This window comes from Scyliorhinus torazame, chromosome 9 (assembly GCF_047496885.1).
Source record: "Scyliorhinus torazame isolate Kashiwa2021f chromosome 9, sScyTor2.1, whole genome shotgun sequence".
Taxonomy (NCBI): domain Eukaryota; kingdom Metazoa; phylum Chordata; class Chondrichthyes; order Carcharhiniformes; family Scyliorhinidae; genus Scyliorhinus; species Scyliorhinus torazame.
In genome coordinates, this window is record NC_092715.1 from 219,135,896 (window position 1) to 219,163,116 (window position 27,221).

At 52.9% G+C, this 27,221-nt stretch overlaps 1 protein-coding gene across 1 annotated transcript in view; it reads left to right on the forward strand.

The window, feature by feature from the left end:
• LOC140429749 (trans-2,3-enoyl-CoA reductase-like) overlaps positions 1 to 27,221 on the forward strand; it is a 271,730-nt gene that overhangs the window by 51,719 nt on the left and 192,790 nt on the right. Inside the window, exon 3 of the mRNA XM_072517113.1 lies at positions 1,920 to 1,964. Coding sequence (XP_072373214.1) covers positions 1,920 to 1,964 — 45 coding nt within the window. The remainder of the gene's footprint in view (positions 1 to 1,919; positions 1,965 to 27,221) is intronic.

The window sequence follows — 27,221 nt, forward strand, 5'->3', positions numbered from 1 at the left end:
CAGGTTCAAATCCCGCCACCACAGATTGTGAAATTTGAATTCAATGGGAAAATCATCTGGAATTAAACTGGATTTTCACCGTAACTTAATTGCAGCGTTAATGTAAGCCTACTTGTGACAATAATATTTATATATGGATGATAATGGCATAGTGTAGGTTAGATGGCTTTTGTTTCGGTGCAACATCGTGGGCCGAAGGGCCTGTACTGCGCTGTATTGTTCTATGTTCTATGTTCTAACTGTATAAGGTGTTAGTGAGGCCAGTTTTGGTCTCCTTATCTGAGGGTGTGCAGAGGAGATTCACTAGGTTAACCTCAGAGTTGAGGGGGTTAGATTACAAGGAGAGGTTGAGTAGACTGGGACTGTACACGTTGGAATTTAGAAGGATGTGGGGGGAGGGGGGGAGGGATATTATAGAAACATATAAAATTATTAAGGGAATAGATAGGATAAATGCGGGGAGGTTGTTTCCACTGGCGGGTGAAAGCAGAACTAGGGGCAAAACCTCAAAATAAGGGGAAGTAGATTTAGGACTGAGCTCAGGGGGAACTTCTTCACCCAAAGGATTGTGTATCTATGGAATTCCCTGCCCAGTGAAGCAGTTAAATCTCCTTCATTGAATGTTTTCAAGATAAAGATAGGTAGTTTTTTGAAGAATAAAGGGTTATGGTGTTCGGGCGGGAAAGTGGAGCTGAGTCCACAAAAGATCAGCCATGATCTCATTGAATGGTGGAGCAGGCTCGAGGGGCCAGATGGCCTACTCCTGCTCCTAGTTCTTATATTCTTACGACAAAGATAGATTTAAAAATATAAATTTAGAGTACCCAATTATTTTTTTCCAATTAAGGGGCAATTTAACCCAGTCAATCCACCTACCCTGCACATGTGTTATGGGGGTGAGACCCATGCAGACACGGAGAGAATGTGCAGGCTACACCTGGACAGTGATCCGGGGCTGAGATCAAACCCAGGTCCTCAGTGCCCTGAGGCAGCAGTGTTAACCACTGCGTCACCGTACCACCCAACAAAGATAGATGATTGCAGAATAAACAGTTCTTGCACTGGCCTACAAGTTGCACTGGAGAATATTAATCCAATCTTGATATGAAATTCCTTTTCCATTGCATTAACAGAAGTGTTAACCCATTTAAAATAAATTGGTAAGCCTGTCGGCTACAATAGCAATGCAAGATTTTGAGGGAATGAATTAGCATTCACATGCTACTGTTACACAGTCTCTATTACTTGCTAAGTAGTACTTTCCTCTTATCCTTCTTTCTTCATAGTCAGCTCTCTGAAAATTGTAATGGATAAATGGCCTAACTTCAGTGCTTTCAGTTGGCTTCAGCACCCTCAGACATGGTGGAGAAAAACATTGACCGATGTCCATCACCTCAACACTAAATGATCTTTATCAAAAAGTGAGAAGATTTCAATATCAGCTGAGGCCAACATCAGTCTCAGTTTAGAGATGTACTTCATTTTTCCCTTATGGAACAATATGCTGCTATCACTCACTGTCTTTGGGAATACAAAAAGAATAGTCATTTGAGTGCGTTGCAGAATGTTGTCTACATGCATGCACCTGTCGCCACTATCTTCACAGGAATAAGGGTGCATATGGAAGGAAAAGTGCCCAGTCCATTACTCATTATGCTTTACATCATTATTTGTCACTGATGGTTATGCAATTGTAAATAAAGATTTCAGAAGAGAAAAAATGGCCTAGATTTTTCTGATCACTGGGTTTAAAACTACATAAAAAATATTTTATTAGGGACAGTGGTGTTTTGTTTTTTTAAGCAGGAATGGACTGAGTACTGGCTACGAATGCTATGGTTCTGATATCAGTCAAATTATTTAATTAGCAATAAGAAACATGAAATGTCGTTTTTGTCAGCCTTGTGCTTTTTTTGTAGGTCCCCAGTGGTATCCTTCACGTGTTGGCCTTCACCTGGAATGCGGTAAGTTTTGAAAAAGATAGTTTGATATAAAAATGTTTCATTACAATTTAAGGTGGATGTATGATGACAGACAGTTATGTCATAAAAATAATGGCAACTAGATACTAAATTACTATAAGAGTTATTTAAGTTTGATCAGTTGGTGTGATTAGTAGATATTAATCCTTGCTTTTGATTGGCCCATGTTGAGATCCAGATATAGAAACAAGAGTTGGCCATTCATTGCCTCGAGGCTTTCCTCCCATTCAATTTGATCATAGTTGTTCATCTATATCCCTTGATATCCTTATCTAACATGAATCCATCGCTCTGTCTTGAAAATGTTAATTGGCCTAGCATCCCAACATTTTGGAGGCGGTGAGGGGAGGAAAGATTTACTCAACTGCCCTCCCTTTTGTTTTGTGAAAATGTTCTTTCTAATTTCATTCATAATTGCCCTGTCTTTAAATTTGATTTTAAAATTTTACCCACCAGAATAATTAATTTATTTGTACCTGCCCTGTCGAATTCCTTCAACATTTTAAACACGTCGATTAGACCACCACTCAATGTTCATAGAATCATGGAATTTACAGTGCAGAAGGAGGTCATTGGGCCCATCGAGTTTGCACCGGCCCTTGGAAAGAGCACCACGGGCGCGATTCTCCACTCCCACACCGGTTGGGAGAATCGCCTGGGCCGCCGAAATTTCCAGGGACTCCGGTCCGACGGCCTCCTGCGATTCTCCCGAGCAGCAGGAACGGGCCAGTCGGGTTTCGCGGGCCGCAGGCCGGAGAATCGCTGGAGATACCCAAAATGGCGATTTTCCGGCACCCCCGCCATTCTGAGGCCCGGATGGGCCGAGCGGCCAGGCCAAAACTGCGGGTTCCCCCCAGCGCCGTCCACACCTGGGGCGAAATTCTCGGTTATCGGCGGAAACTCCGCCGATCGGCGCAAAAAACGGCGCAAATCCCACTTGCGTCACGTCATAAAAATGGGCCGATAGTCTGCGGCCCGAAATGGGCTAGCAGCGACATAACGGGATCCGCGCTTGCGCAGTGGTTCACGCCGTGATGAGTTTTAGGCGCTAGGGCACGTGCATGAACTCCTTTGGTTATTAAAGTCAATGTTACACCTACCGAAGCTGCCTTTGTGCTCTGTCCAAAGTGTGCGGGGGTGTCATGTACGTTGAGCGCAAGTGTGTGTGTGAGGGGTGGTCTTACCTCAGCCCCAGGTGAGTCTGCCCCCTTCCCCCTGGGCCGCCATCAACATCCCCCGGGCAGGGGACGGGACCGTGCGCTGCAGTGTCACAGCCGCATGCAGGGATGGTCCGGGTGGATGGTGGTACTGTGGCCATGGGTCAGACATAGTCCAACGATGTAGAGCCAGGAGCTCATCGGATCCGGGTTGTCATCATTCTCCATGGCCTGCGATAGACACGCGTCCACCCGCAACTGGGTGAGCCCGGCCCGTTGTGCCGCCGGTGGATCGGCAATTGGGAGTGGGGGGGTGGTGTGCATGCGGGTGGGGTGTGTGGGGTTGGGGAGGGGGGTGAGGGTGCTGGGTGGGTGGATGGGTGGGGGGTGTGGGTGGTCGGCTGTTGTCATGGTGTGCGGTCTGTGGCCATACTACCCGATTCCCACGCCCATCTAGTCAGTGAAGCGGGCGTCTATCAGTCTGTCCCGTGCCCGCTGGGCCAGCCGGTAACGGTGGACAGCCACCCGTCTGTGTCTACCCCGTCTGCCCTGACCATTGCCCCCATCCCCCTCATCTGGGGAGGACTGGGCCTCTTCCTGCTGCTCCTCCACTCCGCCCTCCCTTGCCTGCGGCACATCGCCCCTCTGCTGGGCTATGTTGTGCAGGACGCAGCACACCACAATGATGCGGCCGACCCTATCTGACCGATACTGGAGGGCGCCCCCAGAGAGGTCCAGGCACCTGAAACGCATCTTCAGCACGCCAAAGCACCTCTCGATCACTCCCCTTGTCGCTACATGGGCATCATTGTAGCGGTTCTCCGCCTCATTGCGTGGCCTCCGTATAGGCGTCATCAGCCACGATCGCAATGGGTAGCCCCTGTCGCCCAGCAACCAGCCCGTCAGCCGGGGATGGCGTCCCTCGTACATGCCGGGGATGGATGACCGCGACAACACGAATGAGTCGTGTACACTGCCTGGGTGACGGGCGCAGACGTGCAGGATCATCATGCGGTGGTCGCAGACCACCTGTACGTTCATCGAATAGGTCCCCTTCCTATTAGTGAACACGGCCCTGTTATCTGCAGGTGGCCGCACGGCAACGTGCATCCCATCGATCGCGCCCTGGACCATGGGGAACCCGGCAACGGCAGAGAAGCCCACGGCCGGGGCATCTTGGCTGGCCCGGTCCACGGGGAAGCGGATGTAGCGGTGCGCTATGGCATAAAGGGCATCTGTCACTGCCCGGATGCACCGATGCACCGATGTCTGCGATATGCCGGACAGGTCCCCACTCGGTGCCTGGAATGACCCCGTTGCATAAAAGTTCAGGGCCACCGTAACCTTGACGGACACGGGGAGAGGGTGTCCCCCGCCAGTGCCACGCGGTGACAGGTGTGCCAGCAGGTGGCAGATGTGTGCCACGGTTTCCCGGCTCATCCGGAGTCTCCTCCTGCATTCCCGGTCCGTGAGGTCCTGGTATGACTGCCGGGGCCGGTACACACGGGGCGCCCTCGGGTGCCTCCGTTGCCGTGGGGCCGCGACGTCCTCCTCCCCCTCCTCGTCCTGTCGGTCAGGTGTCCCTCCAGCCTGGGCGGCTGCCGCCTGCCCCTCTGCGGCAGCCTGCGCCGCCTCTCTGGCACGCTCCTCCTCCTCCTCCTCCTCCTCCTCATCCAGGGCAACATAGACATGAGCGGCTGCCACCACGGCGGCCAACATCGCTGGATGGTCTGAAAACATGACGGCCTGGTGGGGGGGGGAGGGGAACGACGACATGTCATCATTGCCCATATCCCCTCCTCCCCCCAGCCAGGTGGCATGGACCGCATGGGTCCAACTGTTGGAGGCTGGCACCTGGCCAGGTGGACCAACTCATTTGCCCTCCCATCACCCACCCCGGCACGGACCCCCCCCCCCCCCCAACCTCCACCCCGGCACGGACCCCCCCCCCAACCTCCACCCCAGCACGGACCCTCTCCCCAACCCCCAACCTCCACCCCAGCACGGACCCCCCCAACCTCCACCCCGGCACGGACCCCCTCCCCAACCTCCACCCCGGCACGGACCCCCTCCCCAACCTCCACCCCGGCACGGACCCCCTCCCCAACCTCCACCCCGGCACGGACCCCCTCCCCAACCTCCACCCCGGCACGGACCCCCTCCCCAACCTCCACCCCGGCACGGACCCCCTCCCCAACCCCCAATCTCCACCCCAGCACGGACCCCCCCCCCCAACCTCCACCCCAGCACGGACCCCTCCCCCAACCTCCACCCCGGCACGGACCCTCTCCCCAACCCCCAACCTCCACCCCGGCACGGACCCCCTCCCCAACCCCAACCTCCACCCCAGCACGGACCCCCTCCCCAACCTCCACCCCAGCACGGACCCCCCCCCAACCTCCACCCCGGCACGTACCCCCTCCCCAACCCCCAACCTCCACCCCGGCACGGACCCCCTCCCCAACCTCCACCCCGGCACGGACCCCCTCCCCAACCTCCACCCCGGCACGGACCCCCTCCCCAACCTCCACCCCGGCACGGACCCCCTCCCCAACCTCCACCCCGGCACGGACCCCCTCCCCAACCCCCAACCTCCACCCCAGCACGGACCCCCCCCCCCCAACCTCCATCGCGGCACGGACCCCCTCCACAACCCCCAACCTCCACCCCGGCACGGACCCCCTCCCCAACCTCCACCCCAGCACGGACCCCCTCCCCAACCCCCAACCTCCACCCCAGCACGGACCCCCCCCCCCAACCTCCACCCCGGCACGGACCCCCTCCCCAACCTCCACCCCGGCACGGACCCCCTCCCCAACCTCCACCCCGGCACGGACCCCCTCCCCAACCTCCACCCCGGCACGGACCCCCTCCCCAACCTCCACCCCGGCACGGACCCCCTCCCCAACCTCCACCCCGGCACGGACCCCCTCCCCAACCCCCAACCTCCACCCCAGCACGGACCCCCCCCCCCAACCTCCACTCCAGCACGGACCCCTCCCCCAACCTCCACCCCGGCACGGACCCTCTCCCCAACCCCCAACCTCCACCCCGGCACGGACCCCCTCCCCAACCCCCAACCTCCACCCCAGCATGGACCCCCTCCCCAACCTCCACCCCAGCACGGACCCCCTCCCCAACCCCCAACCTCCACCCCGGCACGGACCCCCTCCCCAACCCCCAACCTCCACCCCAGCACGGACCCCCCCCCCCAACCTCCACCGCGGCACGGACCCCCTCAACAACCCCCAACCTCCACCCCGGCACGGACCCCCTCCCCAACCTCCACCCCGGCACGGACCCCCTCCCCAACCCCCAACCTCCACCCCAGCACGGAACCCCCCCCCCCAACCTCCACCGCGGCATGGACCCCCTCCACAACCCCCAACCTCCACCCCGGCACGGACCCCCTCCCGGCACTCCCCCGGAGCCCAGCCTACTCTAACCACCCCCCCCCGCCGCACACACACACAAGCCGAGACACACCTCTCCTCAGGCAATCAGTCTGCGGCCACGCCATTTCCTGCCCAGAGCCAACCCCCCAGGCCGTCACTCACCTCCTCGCTGGTCGGCGTGAGCCTGGAGCACCGGGTCACGCCGATGAAAAGGAGGTTTGATTCACGTCGACGTGAACGGTCATCACGTCGACGTGACTTCGGCCCATCCGGAAGGGAGAATATCGGCAGGCCGAAAATCGGCTGCCTTGCGCAGACCCGTGACATTCTCCGCGGCAGCGGCGCCATTAACGCCCCGCCGACTTTTCTCCCTTCGGAGACTTCGGCGGGGGCGGGGGCGGGATTCACGGCGGCCAACGGCCATTCTCCGACCCGGCGGGGGGTCGGAGAATGACGCCCCTGGTCGCTACAGTCGTGGGCGGTGCGTGAACGCTGGCGGGGCGGCCTGTGGGGGGGCGAGGGGGGATCCTGCACCGGGGGGTACCTGGAATGTGGGGTGGCCCGCGATCGGTGCCCACCGATCGCCGGGCCGTCCTCTCTGAAGGAGGACCTCCTTCCTTCCGCCGCCACGCAAGATCCGTCCCCATCTTCTTGCGGGGCGGATGTGGACAGGACGGCAACCACGCATGCGCGGATGACGTCCGTTATGCGGCGCCGGCCGCGTCATCTAATCGGCGCCGCTTTTACGCGGGCGACAAGGCCTCGCGCGGGTAGATGACGCTGCCCCGATACTGGCCCATTGTCAGGGCCTGAATCGGTCGCGACCGGGGCCGTTCCGCGCCGTTGTGAACCTCGACGGCGTTCACGACGGCACGGCCACTTCGGCGTGGGGGTGGAGAATCGCGCCCCACACCTCCATTCTATCCCAGAACGCAGTAACCCCACCTAACCTTTTTGGACACTAAGGGCAATTTATCATGGCCAATCCACCTAACCTGCACACCTTTAGACTGTGGGAGGAAACCAGAGCACCCGGAGAAAACCCACGCACACACGAGGAGAACATGCAGACTCCGCACAGACAGTGACCCAAGCCGGGAATCGAACCTGGGACCCTGGAGCTGTGAAGCAACTGTGCTAACCACTGTGCTACCATGCCGCCTTGAGTTGTTAACTCAAGGGAAAATAAATCAGGTTTATGCAATTTGTCCTTATAATTTAACTCTTCAAGTGTTGTATAATTCTGGCGAATCTCTTCAAGACGAATGTATCCTTCTCGAGGCCCCAAATTGAATGCAGTACTCTCAGAAATGGTGCTTCATTTTTATATTTGAACACATTTAGCATCACAGCTGAAATCCCATTCGTCTTTTTCATTACTTTTTGTACTTGCCGACCATATTTTAGTGCCTGGTGTGTGCATGGGCACCAAAATCGCACTGCTTATCCAAAACTCAATCATTTATCATTCTTTGCAACTACCTATTTCTATGTACGCAGCTTCTTGCATCTGGAATAGAAGACATCCACATGCGTCTTAAACTATAAAAGAAGGAAAGTTAATCCTGGTGCACTGGCACATGGAAATGCATATTCAGTTCTATAATTTGAAATGATAAAGCAGATTAGACATTAGTGACTTGAATAATTACATTTCACGGAAAATTTACAGCATAGAATGCGACCATTGTGTCCATTATTTTTGTGCCAAATGGAAAAAAAATTGTTTCGCATCTTCACACACACTTTCTTCTTTGGGGAAGTGTTGGAAGAATTAGTGGATTGATTATCAATCTGCCCCTGCTGTGTTCAACAAGTCCAGGAGTGTGACTTGAACTTGGGCTCAGAAGTAGCAACACTACCTATCGAGCCACAAAACACCAACAGTCAAATGAGTATTACCCATACTAATACTAGGGTTTGGTTTACCAGTTTTCAGTCAGTAGTACTGTAGGTTGAAGCATTTCTAGTTAACAATTTGCAATTGTGATAATATATTTGCTGTGTCATTGAGCAAAGAACAAAGAATAAGAACAAAGAACAATACAGTACAGGAACAGGCCTTTTGGCCCTCCAAGCCAGCGTCCTATCTAGACCAGCCGTCTGTATCCTTCTATACCCCATCTGTTCATGTGCCTATCCAGATAAGTCTTAAAGGTCGCTAACTTATCTGCCTCAACTACCTCACTTGACAGTGCATTCCAGGCCACCACCATCCTCTGTGTAAAAAAACTTCCGCCGCACATCTCCACTGAACTATTTCGCCCTCACCTTGAATATGTGGCCCCTTGTAATTGTCATTTCCGCCCTGGGAAAAAGCCTCCAACTGTTCACCCTGTCTATACCTGTAATAATGTTATACACTTCTATCAGGTCGCCTCTCAGCCTCCATCTCTCCAGGGAGAACAATCCCAGTTTATTCAATCCCTCCACATAGCTAATACCCTCCATACCAGGCAACATCCTGTACTCTCTCCAAGCCTCCACATCATTCTGGCAGTGTGGTGACCAGAATTGGACACAGTGGGCGTCATTCTCCGACCCCCCGCCGGGTCGGAGAATGGCCGTTGGCCTCCGTGAATCCCGCCCCCGCCGAAGTCTCCGCTCCCGGAGATTGGGCGGGGGCGGGAATCCGGCCGCGCCGGTTGGCAGGACCCCCGCTGGATTCTCCGGCCTGGATGGGCCGAAGTCCCGCCCAGGAATTGCCTGTCCCGCCGACGTAAATCAAACCTGGTATTTACCGGCGGGACCAGGCGGCGTGGGCGGGCTGCGGGGTCCTGGGGGGGGGGGGGGGGGGGGGGCGCGGGGCGATCTGACCCCGGGGGTGCCCCCACAGTGGCTTGGCCCGCGATCGGGGCCCACCGATCCGCGGGCGGGCCTGTGCTGTGGGGGCACTCTTTCCCTTCCGCCTCCGCCACGGCCTCCACCATGGCGGAGGCGGAAGAGACTCTCCCCACTGCGCATGCGTGGGAAACTGACAGCGGCCGCTGACGCTCCCGCGCATGCCCCGCATTTCCGCGCCAGCTGGCGGGGCGGAAATCCCTCCGGCGTCGGCCTAGCCCCTCAATGTTGGGGCTAGGCCGCCAAAGATGCGGAGCCTTCCGCACCTTTGGGCCGGCGCGATGCCCGTCTGATTGCCGCCGGCTTTGGCGCCAGTCGGCGGACATCCCGCCGTTGGGGGAGAATTTCGCCCAGTATTCCAACTATGGCGTAACCAACGTTCTACATAATTGTAACATAATTTTCGAGCTTTTATACGCGATACCCCATCCTATGAAGGCAACCATGCCATATGCTTTCTTTACCACCATTTCCTCCTCTGCTGCCACTTTTAAGGATCTGTGGACCTGCACGCCCAGATCTCTCTGTATCTCTATGCTCCTGATGGTTCGGCCATTTATTTTGTAGCTCCCACCTGAATTGGATCTACCAAAATGCATCACCACGCATTTGTCGGGTTAAACTCCATCTGCCATTTCTCTGCCCAATTTTGCAGCTGATCTATATTGTATTCTGTGACAATCTTCATCACTATCCGCAACTCCTGCATTCTTAGTATCATCCGCAAACTTGCAAATCAGACTCGCTACATTTTCTTCCAAGTTATTTATATATATTACCAAGAGCAGAGGTCCCAAAACTGATCGCTGCGGAACACCACTAGTTACAGACAGCCATTCGGGAAAACACCCTTCCACTGCTACCCTCTGTCTTCTATGACCAAGCCAATTCTGGATCCATCCAGCTAGTTCACCCCTGACCCCATGTGATCTAATCTTTTGCACCAGCCTGCCATGAGGGACCTTATCAAATGCTTTACTAAAGTCCATGTAGACAATATCCACAGCCCTTCTCTCGTTAATCATTTTTGTCACCTCCTCAAAATATTCAATCAAATTAGTGAGACATGACCTCCCTCATACAAAACCAGGCTGTCTGTCGCGAATAAGACCATTCACTTCCAAATGTGCATAGATCCTGGGCGTCATTCTCCGACCCCCCGCCGGGTCAGAGAATGGCCGTTGGCCGCCGTGAATCCCGCCCCCGCCCCCGCCGAAGTCTCCGGTACCAGAGATTGGGCGGGGGCGGGAATCGGGCCGCGCCGGTTGGCGGGACCCCTCGCTCAATTCTCCGGCCCGGATGGGCCGAAGTCCCGCCCAGAAATTGCCTGTCCCGCCGGCGTAAATCAAACCTGGTATTTACCGGCGGGACCAGGCGGCGTAGGCGGGCTCCGGGGTCCTGGAGGGGGGCGCGGGGCGATCTGACCCCGGGGGGTGCCCCCACGGTGGCCTGGCCCGCGATCGGGGCCCACCGATCCGCGGGCGGGCCTGTGCCTTGGGGCACTCTTTCCCTTCCGCCTCCGCCACGGCCTCCACCATGGCAGTGGCGGAAGAGACTCTCCCCACTGCACATGCGCGGGAAACTGTCGGCGGCCGCTGACGCTCCCGCGCATGCGCCAACTGGCGGGGCAACAAACGCCATTTCCGCCAGCTGGCGGGGCGGAAATCCCTCCGGCGTCGGCCTAGCCCCTCAATGTTGGGGCTAGGCCGCCAAAGATGCGGAGCATTCCGCACCTTTGGGCCGGTGCGATGCCCGTCTAATTGGCGCCGCTTTTGGCGCCAGTCGGCGGACATCGCGCCGTTGGTGAAGAATTTTGCCCCCTATCTCTGAGAATCTTTTCTGACAATTTCACTATCACTGACATCAAGCTCACTGGCCTATAATTACCCGGATTATCCTTGCAACCCTTCTTAAATAACGGTACAACATTGCCTATCCTCCAATCATCCGGGATCTCATCTATGGCCAATGAGGACGCAAAAGTTTCTGTCAGCGGCCCAGCGATTTCTTCTCTTGCCTCCCTCAGCAATCTGGGATAGATGCTATCTGGCCCTGGGGATTTGTCTACCTTATTGCTTTTTAACACACCTAACTAACACTTCCTCCCTCATAATAACGACCTGTTCTCAATTGTTTACACATCTCTCTGAGACACCACCAATCAGCATGTCCCTCTCCTTTGTGAATACTGATGCAAAATACTCATTAAGGACCTCACCTACTCCCTCTGGTTCTATACATAATTTCCCTCCTTTGTCCTTGAGTGGGCCAACTCTTTCTCCAGCTACCTTCTTGTCCCTAATACATGTATAAAATGCCTTGGGTTTCTCCTTAATCCTGTCTGCCAAGGACATTTCGTGACCCCTTTTTGCCCTCCTAACTCCCTGCTTGAGCTCTTTTCTACTTTCCTTGTATTCCTCAAGTACTTTATCTGTTTGTGGTTGCCTGAACCTCACATATGCATCTTTTTTCTTTTTGACAATATTCTCAATTTCCCAGATCATCCACGGTCCCCGAATCCTGCCTTTCCTGTTCTTTCCTTTTACCGGCACATGCCTGTCCTGCACTCCCATCAACTGCTCCTTATAGGACTCCCACATGCCAAATGTGGATTTATCTTCAAACACCCTCTCCAAAACAACAGCCTCCAAATCCTGCCGAATCTGGTTGTAGTTAGCCTTCCCCCAATTTAGCACCTTAAGCAATCCGGCGATCAGGGGCGCGATTCTCCGACCCCCCACCGGGTTGGAGAATCGCCGGGGGCTGGCGTGAATTTCTTCCCCGCCGTGTCCCAAATTCTACCAGAGAATCGGCGGGGCGGGAATCGCGCCACGCCGGTCGGCGGGCTCCCCCAAGCGATTCTCCGGCCCTCGATGGGCCGAAGTCCCACCGCAGTCAACCCTCGCCAGCCGGCGTGGATTGAAACACCTACCTTACCGGCGGGAGCAGACGGCGCGGGCGGGCTCCGGGGTCCTGGGTGGGGTGCAGGGCGATCTGGCCCTGGGGGGTTCCCCCACGGTGACCTGGCCCACGATCGGGGCCCACCAATCGGCGGGCGGGCCTGTGCCGTGGGGGCACTCTTTTTCTTCCGCCTTCACCATGGTCTTCACTATGGCGGAGGCGGAAGAGACCCCCTCCACTGCGCATGCGCGGGGATGCCGTGAGCGGCTGCTGACGCTCCCGTGCATGCATCGCCCGGCGAAGTCCTTCCGGCGCCGGCTGGCGTGGCGCCAAAGGCCTTTCCCGCCAGCCGGCGGGGCGGAAATCACTCCGGCGAGGGCCTAGCCCCTCAAGGTGAGGGCTTGGCCCCGAAAGGTGCGGAGAATTCCGCACCTTTGGGGCGGCGCGACACCGGAGTGGTTCCTCCCACTCCATTACGCCGGATTCCCCCGCCCCGCCGGGTGGGGGAGAATCCCGGCCCAGAATTCAAATTCTACACCAACAGTTGGGGAATTTAAATTCCATTGGTGAAATAAATAAGGGGGAACTTTAAGTATGATAATAAGATGGGTTTTCTCAAGCATTCGGCAACTTAGCAACTTCATCAAGTTAGGGCTTGCTGGACTACCTTCTGCCTCAAGGTGCTTACCTGAGATGACTTTGGGCACGATCTAAACAAAAAACACAGAGTCCTTTCTGGGTGGGATTAAAGGGATTGTTCCCATCGTTGTAGCGCTGGAAAATACCCCGCGATCTAAAGACACTCTTTTATTTTCGGGCCTCAATGGGGAACACCACGCTGAGGCTTCACTCAGTAGCATTTCCTGCACTGAGGAGCTTTGCCCATCGATGTACGAAGAGATCAAATGGAGCCCCCATCACTCAACCACCCCAACACGACTCCTGGACTCGCCCAACCCCCCAACTTACCTGTTGGATAGTACTTGAGCCCCTGCACCCCACATCATACGGGCCGAGCATCCCTGGGCCTGGTCCCCAGCATGGACAAAATACCAGCCGGATACCTTGGCACTGCCATCCTAGCACTCTGGCAGTGCCCCTGCCAGCCTGGCACTGCCACCTGGGCACCCTGGTAGTGCCAGGCTGAAACCTGGATGACTGCCAGTTTGTCTTGGTGGCACTGCCAGAGTGCCACGCTGGCAGTACCAAAGTCCCTCGGTGTCATCAGCAGTGCCAGGCTGTCACCCTGCCCAGATACCAGCCACCTGGGGTCTCCGATCTCCTCGGAGACCCACCAAGTTCTATTCCACCTGGTCCCCGATTGTGGGGGACTAGTGTTGAACGGCACCCCGCTGGGGTCTCCTCAGTGAGGCAGGTCGATCCCGGGAGCCAGTTCGCTCTGGAGTTGGCAGAGTTAAGTGAGCTTTTAAATTCATTTAACTCTGCAAGTCTGGGTCCCGCCCATCGTGGGCGGAATCCAGATCACGACGTCGCGCAATGACTATCGGGAATCCCGGGGAGACCTCGCTCGGTATCTACCGGCCGCGTCCCATCCCGATTCCAGTGGTTGATCATGGCCTCTGTAATTGAGAACCACTAAGGCCTCTGACCCATGAAGGCCTGAATTCTTCATCTCCTCCTACCAGTAGTGGGGTCCCCAATGTGGAGGAAAATTGAAAAATCGGGATCAGCGCTGGGCGTTAGCGGGCGCAGATCCGAACATGATGCTCCGACCCCCTGCTGGGATCAAGGTTTGCATCTACGCACCAACAGGAGGATGTAAATCAATGTCAATGAGCCATAATAATCCATTTGCATCCATTTAGCAGGCCCGGCACTCTATTCTCTGGCCCTCCGTGATTCCCCGATCCCCTGATCCGGGAATCACGTGGACGGGGATTACTACAGGCCTCACCAAACGTGAGCTTGATGTGGTGAACCTTGAAGTGGGCCAAGGGGTCAACTCCCTTAAGGAATTATCCAAGAACCATCCCCTCCCAACAATGCAATATCTTCCCACCCCTCCTCTAACAGATCCCACCAACCCACAACCACTCCCCCAAGACACCCCCAAATTGGGAGAACCCCCCAAGACAACCCCATAACAGGGAACCTCCCCCAGGGTTCCCCTTTAGAGGGAGCACCTTCCCAGCACCCCCTTAATAAGGAGACCCCTCCAGGATCCCCTAACTGAAGGAACCCTCCCTCAGAGACCCGCTAATTAAAGGAACCCCTGCACTGAGACCCCCTAACTAAGGGACCTTCAACAGGGACCCCCTGACTAAAGGAACTCCCCCCCCCCCCCCATAGACTCCCCCCATCAGACCCCCGCCAAATAGAGACCCCTGTCTAGAAGCTAGAGAACAGTCCAGACAGGGGCAGTGAAAAAGATTATAGCTATAACACTTACCTGGAAGCTCCATGTCCCATTCCTGGAAGGAGAACAGCTGTGACCTGTGTTTCAACCACTCAGATCCACTAGCTGTTAACCATTCATTCACTTCTGGTAGTGTGCTGTGATTGACAGCTTCCATAAAGCTACAGCCTTGATTTATTAATCTCCCTTCATAGATGAATGACTTTAATTGTTGACACTCCAATCTTTACAAACACCACCCACAGCAAAGATCGGTAAGTGCATTGCAACCACACGCTTGAAAACATGTTGAGTTCAGCAAATACGGTCCCTTCAGTTAGGATGTCCCGGTGGAGTCTCCCTATTAAGGGCTCCCCGAAGGTGCCTCTCTAGTTAGGAAATATCGGGGGGGGGGGCGGGTGCGCGTTGGTCAACCCAATACTTGGGGAAAGAGGCCTGCACATGTAATCTGGGGGTGGAGGGCTGCTTTGCGGTGTGGTGGGGGGGGGGGGGGGGGTGCATGGTGGGCGCTGCTTTGTGGTGTCGAGGGGGGGCTGCGATTTCTGGCCCCGAACAGGTTTTGGAACAGGCCGATGAACTGCCCCCAAATATCCAGGAAGCCTCTGACCCTCGGACGGCATACTCCAGGTGGAGAAATTCCGAGAGGTCAGCGAGCCAGTCTGGTGCTTTGGGTGGTGCTGCCGATCGCCAGCTGAGCAGGATTCTCTGGTGTGCAATTAGAGAAGCGAAAGCAAGGGCATAAGCCCCCTTCCCCATGTGTAACTGGCTGCTCCGATACCCCGAAAATTGCCACTATTGGGCATGGCTTCACCCTCACCCCCACAACCTTGGATATTGCCTCGGAGAAGGCTGTCCAGAAACCAGCAAGCTTGGGGAAAGCCCAAAACATGTGGGTGTGGTTGGCTGAGCCCCTCTGGCACCGCTCACATTTGTCCTCCACCCCGGGAAGAACCTGCTCATTTGGGTTCTGGTCAGGTGCGTTCTGTGCACCACTTTGAGCTGCATTAGGCTTAGTCTTGCGCAGGGGGTTCACCCTGCTCAGTGCTTCGCTCCAGAGTCCCCATCCTACCTCTGTCCCCAGTTCGTCCTCCCATTTTTGTCTGGTCCCGTCCAGTGGTGATTGGGCCATGTCCAGTCGCTGTCCATATATTTTCCCACATAGCCACCCCTCCCCGTCTCACTGCTTGTGCCTATCAGGTCCCCTAGTAGTGTGCTTTCTGAGCCCCAGGGTACCCTACTGTCTCTTTGTGAAGGAAGTGCTTTATTTGTGTCCCTCTACATGGCACCCAGTTGGACAACATGTTGCACGGTTATCACACTGTCTCCCTAATGAGGTGGAGTCTCCTGCGGCACATGACCGACAGCTGCATGAAGGACACATGGCTCCTGTATACCCTCGGCCTTCTTCTTTGACTTTGTGCCCCCTGTTAAGCTGCTGCTGCCTCCGGCCCTTGGGCCTGTCCTGCGACCCCCTGGTCTCCTGGTGCGGGGTATTGTGTGGGAGCCACCACTCATTGCTTGTGGAATCTGTGTTCCTCCAGCGCTGTAATTAGCAGAATTATCAGCTCCACTGGCTCTATACGGTTCTTGATCGGTAAGCTGAGAGGGATCAGAGAGAAGAGAAAGAGAGAGATAGACAGTCAGGTTGGTGGCGCATCCACTTAGCTTCAGTACCTCCCCTCACTTAGTGTCCTCCAGGTCTTGGAAGCAGCCAGGCCTACACCTTATCCTGCAGCTATCACTTACAGCTAAGGCGCCCTTCCATCCCCATTGTTTGACCAGCCGGGTCAATGCCCTCATTCCTTCAGAATCACCTCTGGCCCCCTGTCTGGGAGTCCCTTCCCTTAATCTCAACATCACTGCGAGTGCTGACAGGAGGTTTCTGTGGTCGCCCATCCCTCATGGGTAGGGACAACTGGATGGTTCTGTCCACCTTGAGGGCTAATAGATCTTCAATGGCACGTGTTGGGGTCCAGACTTACGCAGACCAAACCCACCCAAGCGTTTATCTTTGAACCATGAGTTTGAACCATCCCTCTCCTGGGGCGAAATTCTCCTACCCGCCCCGCCACATTTCTGCCCCGACCGGCCGGCGGGAGTCTCCGTAACACCGGCTGGTCAATGGGGTTTCCCATTGTGGGGCAGCCCCACGCCGTCGGGAAACCCCCGGGCGCGGGCAAAACGGAGACTCCCGCCGGCGGAGAATGACGCCCCTTGACTTTGAGAATGTGGGCAGCCGACATTGTTAATTGGCCATGAGGGCCAGTTAGTTTGACGAGCATGAGTCTCAGTAATGCTTGAGGGCACAATTACTTTCTGCATCAGGGATAGTTATGGCTAATAGGTACCTTTCTTACTCAGGCTGCACCATCCCATGATCTCATCACTGTCAAGCCTTTACACTTAAGACTCCTGGATAGCCACTCCATTCATTTTTAACGATTGCACCCCACACCGCAAGGCCACGCCCCCAGGCTGGTATCACATTGCCTTCTCTTTCAGGGTGTCATAGACCCAACCCCTTAGCCCAGCCTCCTTCAGTCTCATCGCACCCTTCCCCTAACCTCATGAGCCCCGCACTCACAGGCACCCCATTCTCCCTTGCTACTAACAGCTGACTAATTCAGCGCTCATTAAACTTTACGAATAAAGTTGCAGACTGACATAGTGCGCTAAAAAAAATGTTCAAACGACGCAGGCAACAGACTTCAGGGCAACACAGACCAGTTGCAACCCCCATCCAGAGGTCCCTGAACCCCCTCCTCCCCCCCCCACACACACACATCCCTAGCTCCTACGCCCTCCAAATTCCTTGAAACCATCCACCCCTCAGAGTTGGGCATTGGGCTCTGTGCCCTTGGACTTAAAGCAGTGTTTGAAATACAAACTTGGAGAATTATTTGACTCAGGGATTTAGTTAATTTCTTTAACCTTTAATTAGTCTGACGTTAAATTTGTTCTTGAAACAATGTGTGATTTATTTTCTTTGGTACAATAATCTGGAATCTCCTTGTACATTTTTCACACAATATGTGTGTTAGCACAGAGAACTGCCACTTCATATGTGTTACAGAGTATTAATAGGACATGGTCCCAACCCGACTCCATAATTCTGCCTCTGACAACATTTGGGTCTCACTAATAATGTCGGCAGATGATGCCAAGCACATGGATGCTCCAATGATGACAGCCCTTACTCATCATGCTTTTTAGAATACAACGTAAATGGGAAGTTCAGACAGAGATTTATTCATGTTTGAATTACCCATGTGAATCCCAAGCATGAAGTAACAGCCACACATCACAGGACTAATTATTCAAAGATCATTCAATTCAAGTCACTTTTTGCATAGTTTAATTGCCCATAGTTGGGACTGACACTAGCAATTACACAGGTACATTCACAGGCTTATTTTATAAATTGTGTGGCATATAATGTAAAATGAGTTCCACAAAAATAAGAATAATGGTATACATTCAAACAATTTAAGAATTCCTTTAAAAAGTGAATTATTTGGGGGTAATTCCTTTCTCAAGAACGGGAGCGATTCTCCGAGCCCCGCGCCGGGCCGGAGAATCGCCGCAACCGCGCCACGACGCCCCATCGCTGCCGCATGATTCTCCGAGGTGCGGAGAATCGGTGCCATTTGCGCCAGCGCGTTTGTCGCAGCGCCGGCCGTGGGCCGCTGGAATCGGCGGGGCCGCCCGAAGCCACGCGGATCCGACAGAGTCCCGCTGGCACCATTCACCCCTGGTCACTGCCGGCGGGAACTCTACGCGAAGGGTCGGGGGGCGGCCTGTGGGGCGGGGAAAAGCGTTCCTTCACCGGGGGGGGGCCTCCGATGGGGTCTGGCCCACGATCGGGGCCTACTTTCCTGCGCGGCCGGCCCCTGAACACCGACGCCATGTTGAGTCGGGGCCAGCGCGCTGAAGAAGTCCCCCACGCAGATTGGCGCGGCCCAACTGCGCATGCGTGGGTTGGTGCGGCGCCCTTTTGCCGCCGGGAAGGGAGGCTGGAGCGGCGTGAACCGCTCCAGCGCCGTGCTGGCCCCCTGTGGGGGACAGAATCGGTCGTCCCCATGCCCGTTTTGTGCCGTCGTGAAACGCGACGGCGTTCACGACGGCGCGAACACTTTGTCTCCATTTTGGAGAATTGCCCCCAACATTTCTGAACATTGATAATAATAAAATCGTAGCACTTTCGAAAGTATCTATCTCAAATAAAGATGGTTAAAGGCAAAAGAGTTTTTGTTTGAAACATTTTTGATGTGGTAAGCTCTTATCAGTGAGCCAAAGTGTGCATTTATGAGCACATTATTAAACATCCTTCTGAATGATATTTCTAACTTTCCTTTTTCCACTGTCAGTTTCTCATATTACTTTGCTGGATGGTTTTACCTATTATCAGTGTCTCTCACTCTCTTATTGCTGAAGGAGGTGTGATGTTCATCAGGTCCATGCTGAGTCCCATCTCAGTTGTGCGTGTCTCAACCCCAGATGTTGTGTGAACATTCCTAGATCAGCTAAAGCCACCAAACACCAGAAATACTTTAGCAAAGAGAGTAAGCCATTCAGCCCCTCAAGGCCACTTAGTTTTCTATTAGATCATGGCTGATACTATCTGAACCCATAGATTCATTGCCCTATATTTTTCAAGAAAGTCTACCTATCTTAGTCATGAAGGAACAATTATTCCCTATTGGCAGTCTTTTCAAAAAGGGAGTTCCAATTTTTAGTAGCTTTTGTGTAAAATTTCCATAATTTCACTCCTGAATGGTCTAGCTCAAATTTTAAGATTAAATGACCTTGTTCTTGACTCTCCCAACAGAGAAACTAGGTTCATTAGGAACATAGGAATCTAGGAACTAGGAGCAGAAGTAGCAATTCAGTCTTTCGAGCCTGCTCCGCCATTCAATCAGAGCATGGCTGATCTCTTCCTGATTTCAAATTCACGTTCCCACCTGATCCCCTTATCCCTTTAACCTGTTTTTTAAATCAGAAATATATCTATCTCCCTCTTGAAACCATTTAATGATTCAGACTTCAACGCACTATGGGGCACGAGTTTCACAAATTCACCACCCACTATGAGAAGTAGTTCCTCCTCATCTCAGTTTTAAATCTACCACCTCTCAACCTATATCTGTGACCCTTCATTCTAGATTGCCCCACAAGGGGGAACATTTGGTCTACGTTTACTTTATCAATCCCTTTTAGTATTTTATATACCTCGATCAGATCCCCTCTCATCCTTCTAAACATAGCTAGCCTATTAGCTAGCAGCACCTCCACCCACAGGTTTCCCGGCGGCTTGGGGTGGCTTCAATGGGAAATCGCATTGACAGCGGCGGGAGCAGAGAATCCCACTGCCAGCAAACGGCACGCCGCCGAGAATCACATGGCTGGGGGACCGAACAATCCCGCCCCTTGTCTTTTTCAGTATCATTCAAATATATTTTCAGAATACTGTGGTCAAATAAATTGGGCAAAATGTCTTTGTTCTTCAATAAATCACATCATATCTGTACTGACAATTGAAAATTAACATGTAATATTCTTTGTCACAGAACTAATAAAAAAAGAAAAATAGATATTTCTAAAAGGGACATCTAAGTAAATAAAAAAATTGATAGAAAAATAGGAAAAAAAAAACAGATTGGTATCAACATTCAGCTGTTAATAATCAGGTTGTGCCTTACAACGATTCAACACTTTGAGCTTCAAATGCCTTGTTACAAATTTCACAAGTCTGTCCTGATATTCTTTCATGCTTAGCATCGCGACTTACTTCTGCAAGGGTGCTTTAGATGCTCTATGATCTGGAGCACACCTTTACTACCCAATATCCAATTAATAGGGGCTTTTCACAGTAATTGAAGCCTACTTGTGACAATAAGCGATTATTATTATTAATAGATAGTGTGATTAAAAACTAGCATCCGCAGTATTTTGCTTTTATTTAACAGATAGTGTAACTTGCCGGTCCGAGTAATAATCCCCTTGTGTTTAAGGTATTGAAATGGCCTCACAGCTGCCTGTGAAGCCACGGGTGGGGGTGCTGCTAGCTGCTAGCTAATAGGCTAGCTGCAATGAACCTAGTTTCTCTGTACATTCTTGTACAGTTTTGGAAGGCTGACTGAAAAGCAATCTCGGGAGATAAATTGCACACTAATGAATGGGTTTATTTAACATTATTTTTAAAAATAATTTTTATGGGATGTGGGTGGCGCTGGCTAGGCCCACATTTGTTGCCGATCCAATATTACCCCTGAGAAGGTGGTGGTGAACCTCTTTCTTGAACCGCTGCAGTCCATGGGGTTTAGGTACACCCACAATGCTGTTAGGGAGGGAGTTCTTTGATTTTGACCCAGCGACAGTGAAGGGATGGCGATGTATTTCAGGATGGTGAATGATTTGGAGGGGAACTTCCAAATGGTGGGATTCCCAGGTATCTGCTGCTCTTGTCCTTCGGGATGGAAGTAGTCATGGGTTTGGAAGGTGCTGCCTAAGGAGCCTTGGTGTATCTCGTAGGTGGTACACATTGCTTCTACTGTGCATTGGTGGTGGAAGGAGTGAATGTTTATGGAAGGGGTAGCAATCAGGAATTGAGCTGCTTTGTCTTGGATGGTGTTGAGCTTCTTGAGTGTTGTTGGAGATGCACTCATCCAGGCAAGTGGAGAATATTCGATTACACTCCTGAGTTGTGCTTTGTAGATGGTGGACAGACTTTGGGGAGTCAGGAGATGAGCTACTTGCCACAGGATTCCTACCTTCTCACCTGCCCTGTAGCCACAGTATTAATATGGCTGGTCCAGTTTCTGATTCATATGAATAAAGAGAATATAGCTTCCCAGCTAAGATATATCGGGCTGAATTTTCCCCCTTGGCATTTTGGCTCTCTGATCCTTCTCTATTGGGAAAGAAATTCCGTCAAGATTGTCACATGGTGGAGCCCTGAATTGGCATGAAGACGGGTTCCCTGTCCATTCAAGGGGGCAGTTGGGATCTTAAGGCTGTTACTGGGGACTTACACATAAGGGACACAACAACCTTAACATCTATTTTTGATTCTTCTCAGAAAGTCTTCACTGCCGATGAACCTCTAATTAATCCTCTCTTGTCATTGAAGTTATTTAATCCTCAATCAGTCCTATGCCTTTATCATGTTCTTTTCCTTCTTGTATTCCTCATAACCTGGTATATTTACCTCCCATTCCTGACCGTAATAGTGACCATACCATGCCCTCTAAATTGAACTTACAATAGTATAATAATCTTTATTAGTATCACAAGTAGGCTTACATTAACATTGCAATGAAGTCATTGTGAAAATCCCCTAGTCGCCACACTCCGACACCTTCTTAAAAGTAACTGGGACCAAGAAGGTCAAAATAATTGCCGACCACTGCAAAGAGGGAAAGTCAGAAGGGGCCTGGCTCTACCGAACCTACAATGCTACCACTGGGCAGCAACATCAGAAAAACTGAGGGGATGGGTACAAGAACCCGACACAGATTGGGTACAAATGGAGGAGGCATCCTGTAAAGGAACAACCCTCCGGGCCCTGGCCACAGCAGCATTCCCATCCTCTTCATCAAGGTACACAACGAGCCCAGTGGTAGCAGCCACGCTGAGAATGTGGACCCAGTTGAGACAGCACTTTGTGATAACCAAAGTGTCCCCAATGGCCGTATCTGCGGCAATCACAGATTCCCCCCAGCCATGCTAGATACCACCTTCAAAAGATGGAGGCGGCACGGCGGCACACTGACGGTCGGGGACTTCTACGTAGGGCGCAGACAGGCGACACTGGATGAACTGTCGCGGAAGTGGAAACTAGCAAAAGGACAGGAATTGAGACACTTGTCTGACAGCTGAAGAAGTTCCCACCTCCACATCTGACCCCAAGACCATGGTAACCTCTCCATTACCAAGGAAGAGGGTCGCAATAAACATTAGTGATCAGAGTGCTGAACTTGGGGAGTCCTTGCTGATAAGAAAATGCAGGAAGGTGATGACGACTCCTCACAGTGAGAAAGGTTGTGTGATGTACCTCAGCTACTGCTTATGTCTGACTCCTGTCTCTTGGTTGCCAGCCGCTGACTCCCCGGCTCATGTGGAGTGAGGTTCAACCCCAAATGCTTTTGTCACATAGAACTAGAGGGAGATTAAGGGTGAGAGTCTAGGGCTCACTGATTAATGCCCTATCGGGAATTATGTTATTTTCACTTTGAGTGGGCCCAACCGTTTGACTGACTTTGAGGGTCTGTTAGAAGACTTGTATTCAGATGGTGTGAAGCGTGATCCCACTGGGAGGAAGGTTAATGACAGTGAGACCTTAAGGTTGTGAAGAACACAAGTTTTAAATGTGGTAACATGTGCATTTGTGACATTTGATAAAGGCCCCCAGTTATCTGTGCCTATCTTCACCCATGCCCACTTTGTGTCTCTACAATTTCTTAGCCTTGTGAACTCTCCCACTATTCCCACTATGGACATCAAAAGTGGAGGCGACCTGCTGCCTTCTATGTCCTGTTACCTGAGATATCCTTGGTGGGTGTTCTCTGGAGTTTCGGGACTTGGAGGGCCCCGGGTAACACAGGTGTTACTGCATTATCCTGTTTAGCCCACTGCCCCTGATGTACAGCAGTACCAGGAAGGAGGAATTCAGAAGGGCTGGTCTCTCCTGGACTCTACTGGCCTTGCTGTTACAGGAGTGCTGCTGGCAGCTACTTATGGTGTTCCTGACTCTGCCTTTGCATCTCAAGCAGCTGAGGAACAAAAGTATCCAGAAGCATGTCACCTGGCTAGAACCCAGCAGACCACCAACTGTCCGATCCCTGGGAAATTCCTGCTTCAACTTGATGTGCATCAGAAGCAGTGTGGTGCCTCCCAGAGAGTGACCCAGAAGCTTGCCTGTTACGTTCACCTACCAAGGTGTGTGTCTCTGTGATCGCTGATTGTGCGCGTGATAGCTGTGGCACTTCATCCGTGTCCCCCTCCCAGATATTCTCCATGATGCTTTCAAGGGTGTGCGCTGAGACATTACTGGTCGATGAGCCAGGCTCTTCGATTGATGTTCCTGCAAGGCAAAGGACATGGCTTTTAGTAGATGGCCTGGTCAAGGGTTTGTTCAGCAAAGCATCATTGAAGACTGATCATCTGGATGAAGGTGCTGTGGCTCCTCACTTTTCTCCCACTGGCCAAGATCGCTCTCAGTGTAGTCCTGCCCCTCCTCTGCGAGCTCCCTGGCCCTCTCCTCATACGGAGTCAGGATCCTCATTTCGGGCATCCCGCCACCCGTTTTCTCTTCCTCTGCTTGTGGGCTATCTTCTCCTGTAGGGACCCAAAACAGGATAACATGAGCTGTACACCTGGCGGGACAGAAGGCAATGACAACTGGCCTGTGTGGCCCTGCGTCTAAGGAGGAGGTGGTTCTGATGAGGAGTGCCGGGGGGCTTGACGATGCTGTTCCGAGGTTGAGTGGTGGAAACCTGTGAGGTGACAGCTCGTGGGTTCCAGGTGACATTCTGGGAGTGCCAAAAGGAGACGGAGCACTTATCCTTGCTGATCGTAGTAGGTCATTCATATTCTTCTGACACTGCACTCCCATCCTCTTGGTCAGGTTGCTGGCACCGTCTCCCAGGGTGTGTTTTGTGACCTTTGCTGGAGGATCTCCTGCCAGTCTTAGGATAGATTATTGCCCTTTTGTCCTCCATGGCATCCAACATTCTTGTGAAGGTCGCCCCGGTGAATCATGGATCTGGCTTTATGGCTGCCATCCTCCTGGCTTGACGGTGAGCTGTGAACTGCTGTGGAGCGGTTTAATGCAGCGCTCCTGCAGTGGTTGACTGAAGTGCTCAGATGACCCCCGGAGCAAATGGTTCAGACTCTTTGCACCTCAGGCATGCCATTTTTCATGTGGGGCAAAAAAAACTGTTGTAAGTGCCTCAGGATTCTGATCTGGATCATGTCACCGGGGCCAACGGGAATTGCACCAATTTTTGGCCGAAAATTACACTTTGCCATTTGTTGGGAAAATTTGTTGGGAATATTGGCAGGAAAATTGTTTGAAGTTTTAACATATTTTTGTGTCTAACTGCAGAGTGGAGCTGTGGAGAAATGTTTTTTTGGGTGTTTCCAAAAACTTCACAGGGCCCTGTCAACAAAGTTGTAATGTAAAAGACATAATGTAAGTGCAAAGTAAACACAGCTGTTTGAGGTTTGTTTGTATAACCAGGGAAGAAGTTGGGATCTGCTTTTTAGCAGCTGTGTGACCTCCTGACACTCAAATGTTGGGCCTGAGATCTGCAACACACTTCTGACAGGAAGTGCATCAGGTGCCATCTTGGAAAGGTGTGTTGTGTAGATGCATCCAGTGACGTCTGACATTGTGGTAATATTATTGGATTAATAATTCAGAGTCCGAGAGTAATTATTTGGAGGTGTTGGTTCAAATCCCACCAGAGCAACTGGAAATGTTATATTAAATAAATCTGGAATAAGAATTTGATATTAATAAGAGTGACTGCGTGTCATCGGGAAGGCATGGATAAGATGGGCTGAATGATCTCCTTCTGTGCTGTAACTTTTCTATGGTTCTATGCTTCCAAGATTGTTGTGAACTAGTTCCCTGATGACCTTTAGGGGAGTGTAGCGCACAAAGACTCCGTGAGACGAATAGAGTGAAGTCGATGAGGCTTTATTAAGCGTGTCTGTTCCCCCGCAGCTCGACAGTAGAATGGCCTGCGGGGGAGGACTCCGGCTTCTTATACTCCGCCTTCAGGGCGGAGCTAGAGGTCAACGGCCAACCAGGACCCGGGATCTGTCAGCCAATGACATTAGGGCTTCCAGACCCACATGACCCCTAATACATACTACCACATTCACCCCTTGTCAAAAATGAACCCGGCAGGGTGATGCTTCGCATGGTGGTAAGGGTTTACAGGGCTGGTCCTGGGAGGAAAACATTCATATGGCAATACATTATGTACAATTTTGTCCTGTTTCAACTATTTACAGAAGGTATCGGGAGAAAAGCAAAATGTTCTTGTGAAAAGTCCATATATTGATTTAGATCGACGCCACGAGTCGGTCGGGCGGTCTGGTCGTCCCTGTCGATCGCCTCGGCCCCGGTGGTGGTGGTGGTGCTTGTACCGGTGTTGTCGTCTCCGGGAGACTTACGGTTTCAGCTTGGGCTTTATTCTTGGTCGGGCCTGAGGGGAGGGGAACGGATCCTCCTGGGAAGGGAGCAGTCGCGGGGTGCGGCGGTGGCAGGAAGGGGGGGGGGTTGGGTGAATGGTGTTGGGGGGGTGTGTGTTGAAAAAATGCGGTTTGCATTCCGCGCAGATGTGGCAGTCCCTTGTGACTGTACGGACCTCCTCTAAAGAGTATGGGAGATTGCGGGACTTGATAAAGTGGAAAAACCGAGTGACCCCCGGGTGGTAGAGGTCCTCGTGGAGGGTTTGGAGGCGGTTAATTTGTGCGTTGGCACATGTGCCGCGGGATAGGGCATCGGACGGCTCGTTCAGCTTTCCGGGATGATACAAGATCTCGTAGTTGAAGGTGGAGAGCTCGATCCTCCACCTTAAGATCTTGTCGTTTTTGATTTTGCCCCGCAGTGCATTATCGAACATGAAGGCTACCGACCGTTGGTCGGTGAGGAGAGTGAATCTCCTGCCGGCCAGGTAATGCCTCCAATGTCGCACAGCTTCCACTATGGCTTGGGCTTCCTTTTCCACTGAGGAGTGGCGGATTTCTGAAGCGTGGAGGGTTCGAGAGAAAAAGGCCACGGGTCTCGACCTGGAAGGGGAGGGACTCGTCGATGGCGCGCATCGTGGCCTTTGCGATATCCGCTTTGATGCGGCTGAAGGCCTGGCAAGCCTCTGTTGACAGAGGGAAGGTCGTGGTCTGTATTAGGGGGCGGGCCTTGTCTGCGTACTGGGGGACCCACTGGGCGTAGTATGAAAAAAAACCCAGGCAGCGTTTCAGGGCTTTTGAGCAGTGCGGGAGGGGAAATTCCATGAGGGCGCGCATACGTTCGGGGTTGGGGCCTATTATCCCATTGCGCACTACGTAGCCCAGAATGGCTAGCCGGTTGGTGCTAAAAACGCACTTGTCCTCGTTGTACGTGAGGTTCAAGGCTTTGGCGGTCTGGAGGAATTTTTGGAGGTTGGCGTCGTGGTCCTGCTGGTCGTGGCCACAGATGGTTACATTGTCGAGATACGGGAACGTGGCCCGCAACCCATGTTGATCAACCATTCGGTCCATCTCCCGTTGGAAGACCGAGACCCCGTTTGTGACGCCAAATGGGACCCTTAGGAAATGGTATAATCGCCTGTCTGCCTCGAAGGCTGTGTACTTGCGGTCACTTGGGCGGATGGGGAGCTGATGGTAGGCGGACTTGAGGTCCACGGTGGAGAAGACTTCATATTTGGCAATCCGATTGACCATGTCGGATATGCGGGGGAGAGGGTACGCGTCTAGTTGTGTGTACCTGTTGATGGTCTGGCTATAGTCTATGACCATCCTTTGTTTCTCCCCTGTCTTCACTACTACCACCTGTGCT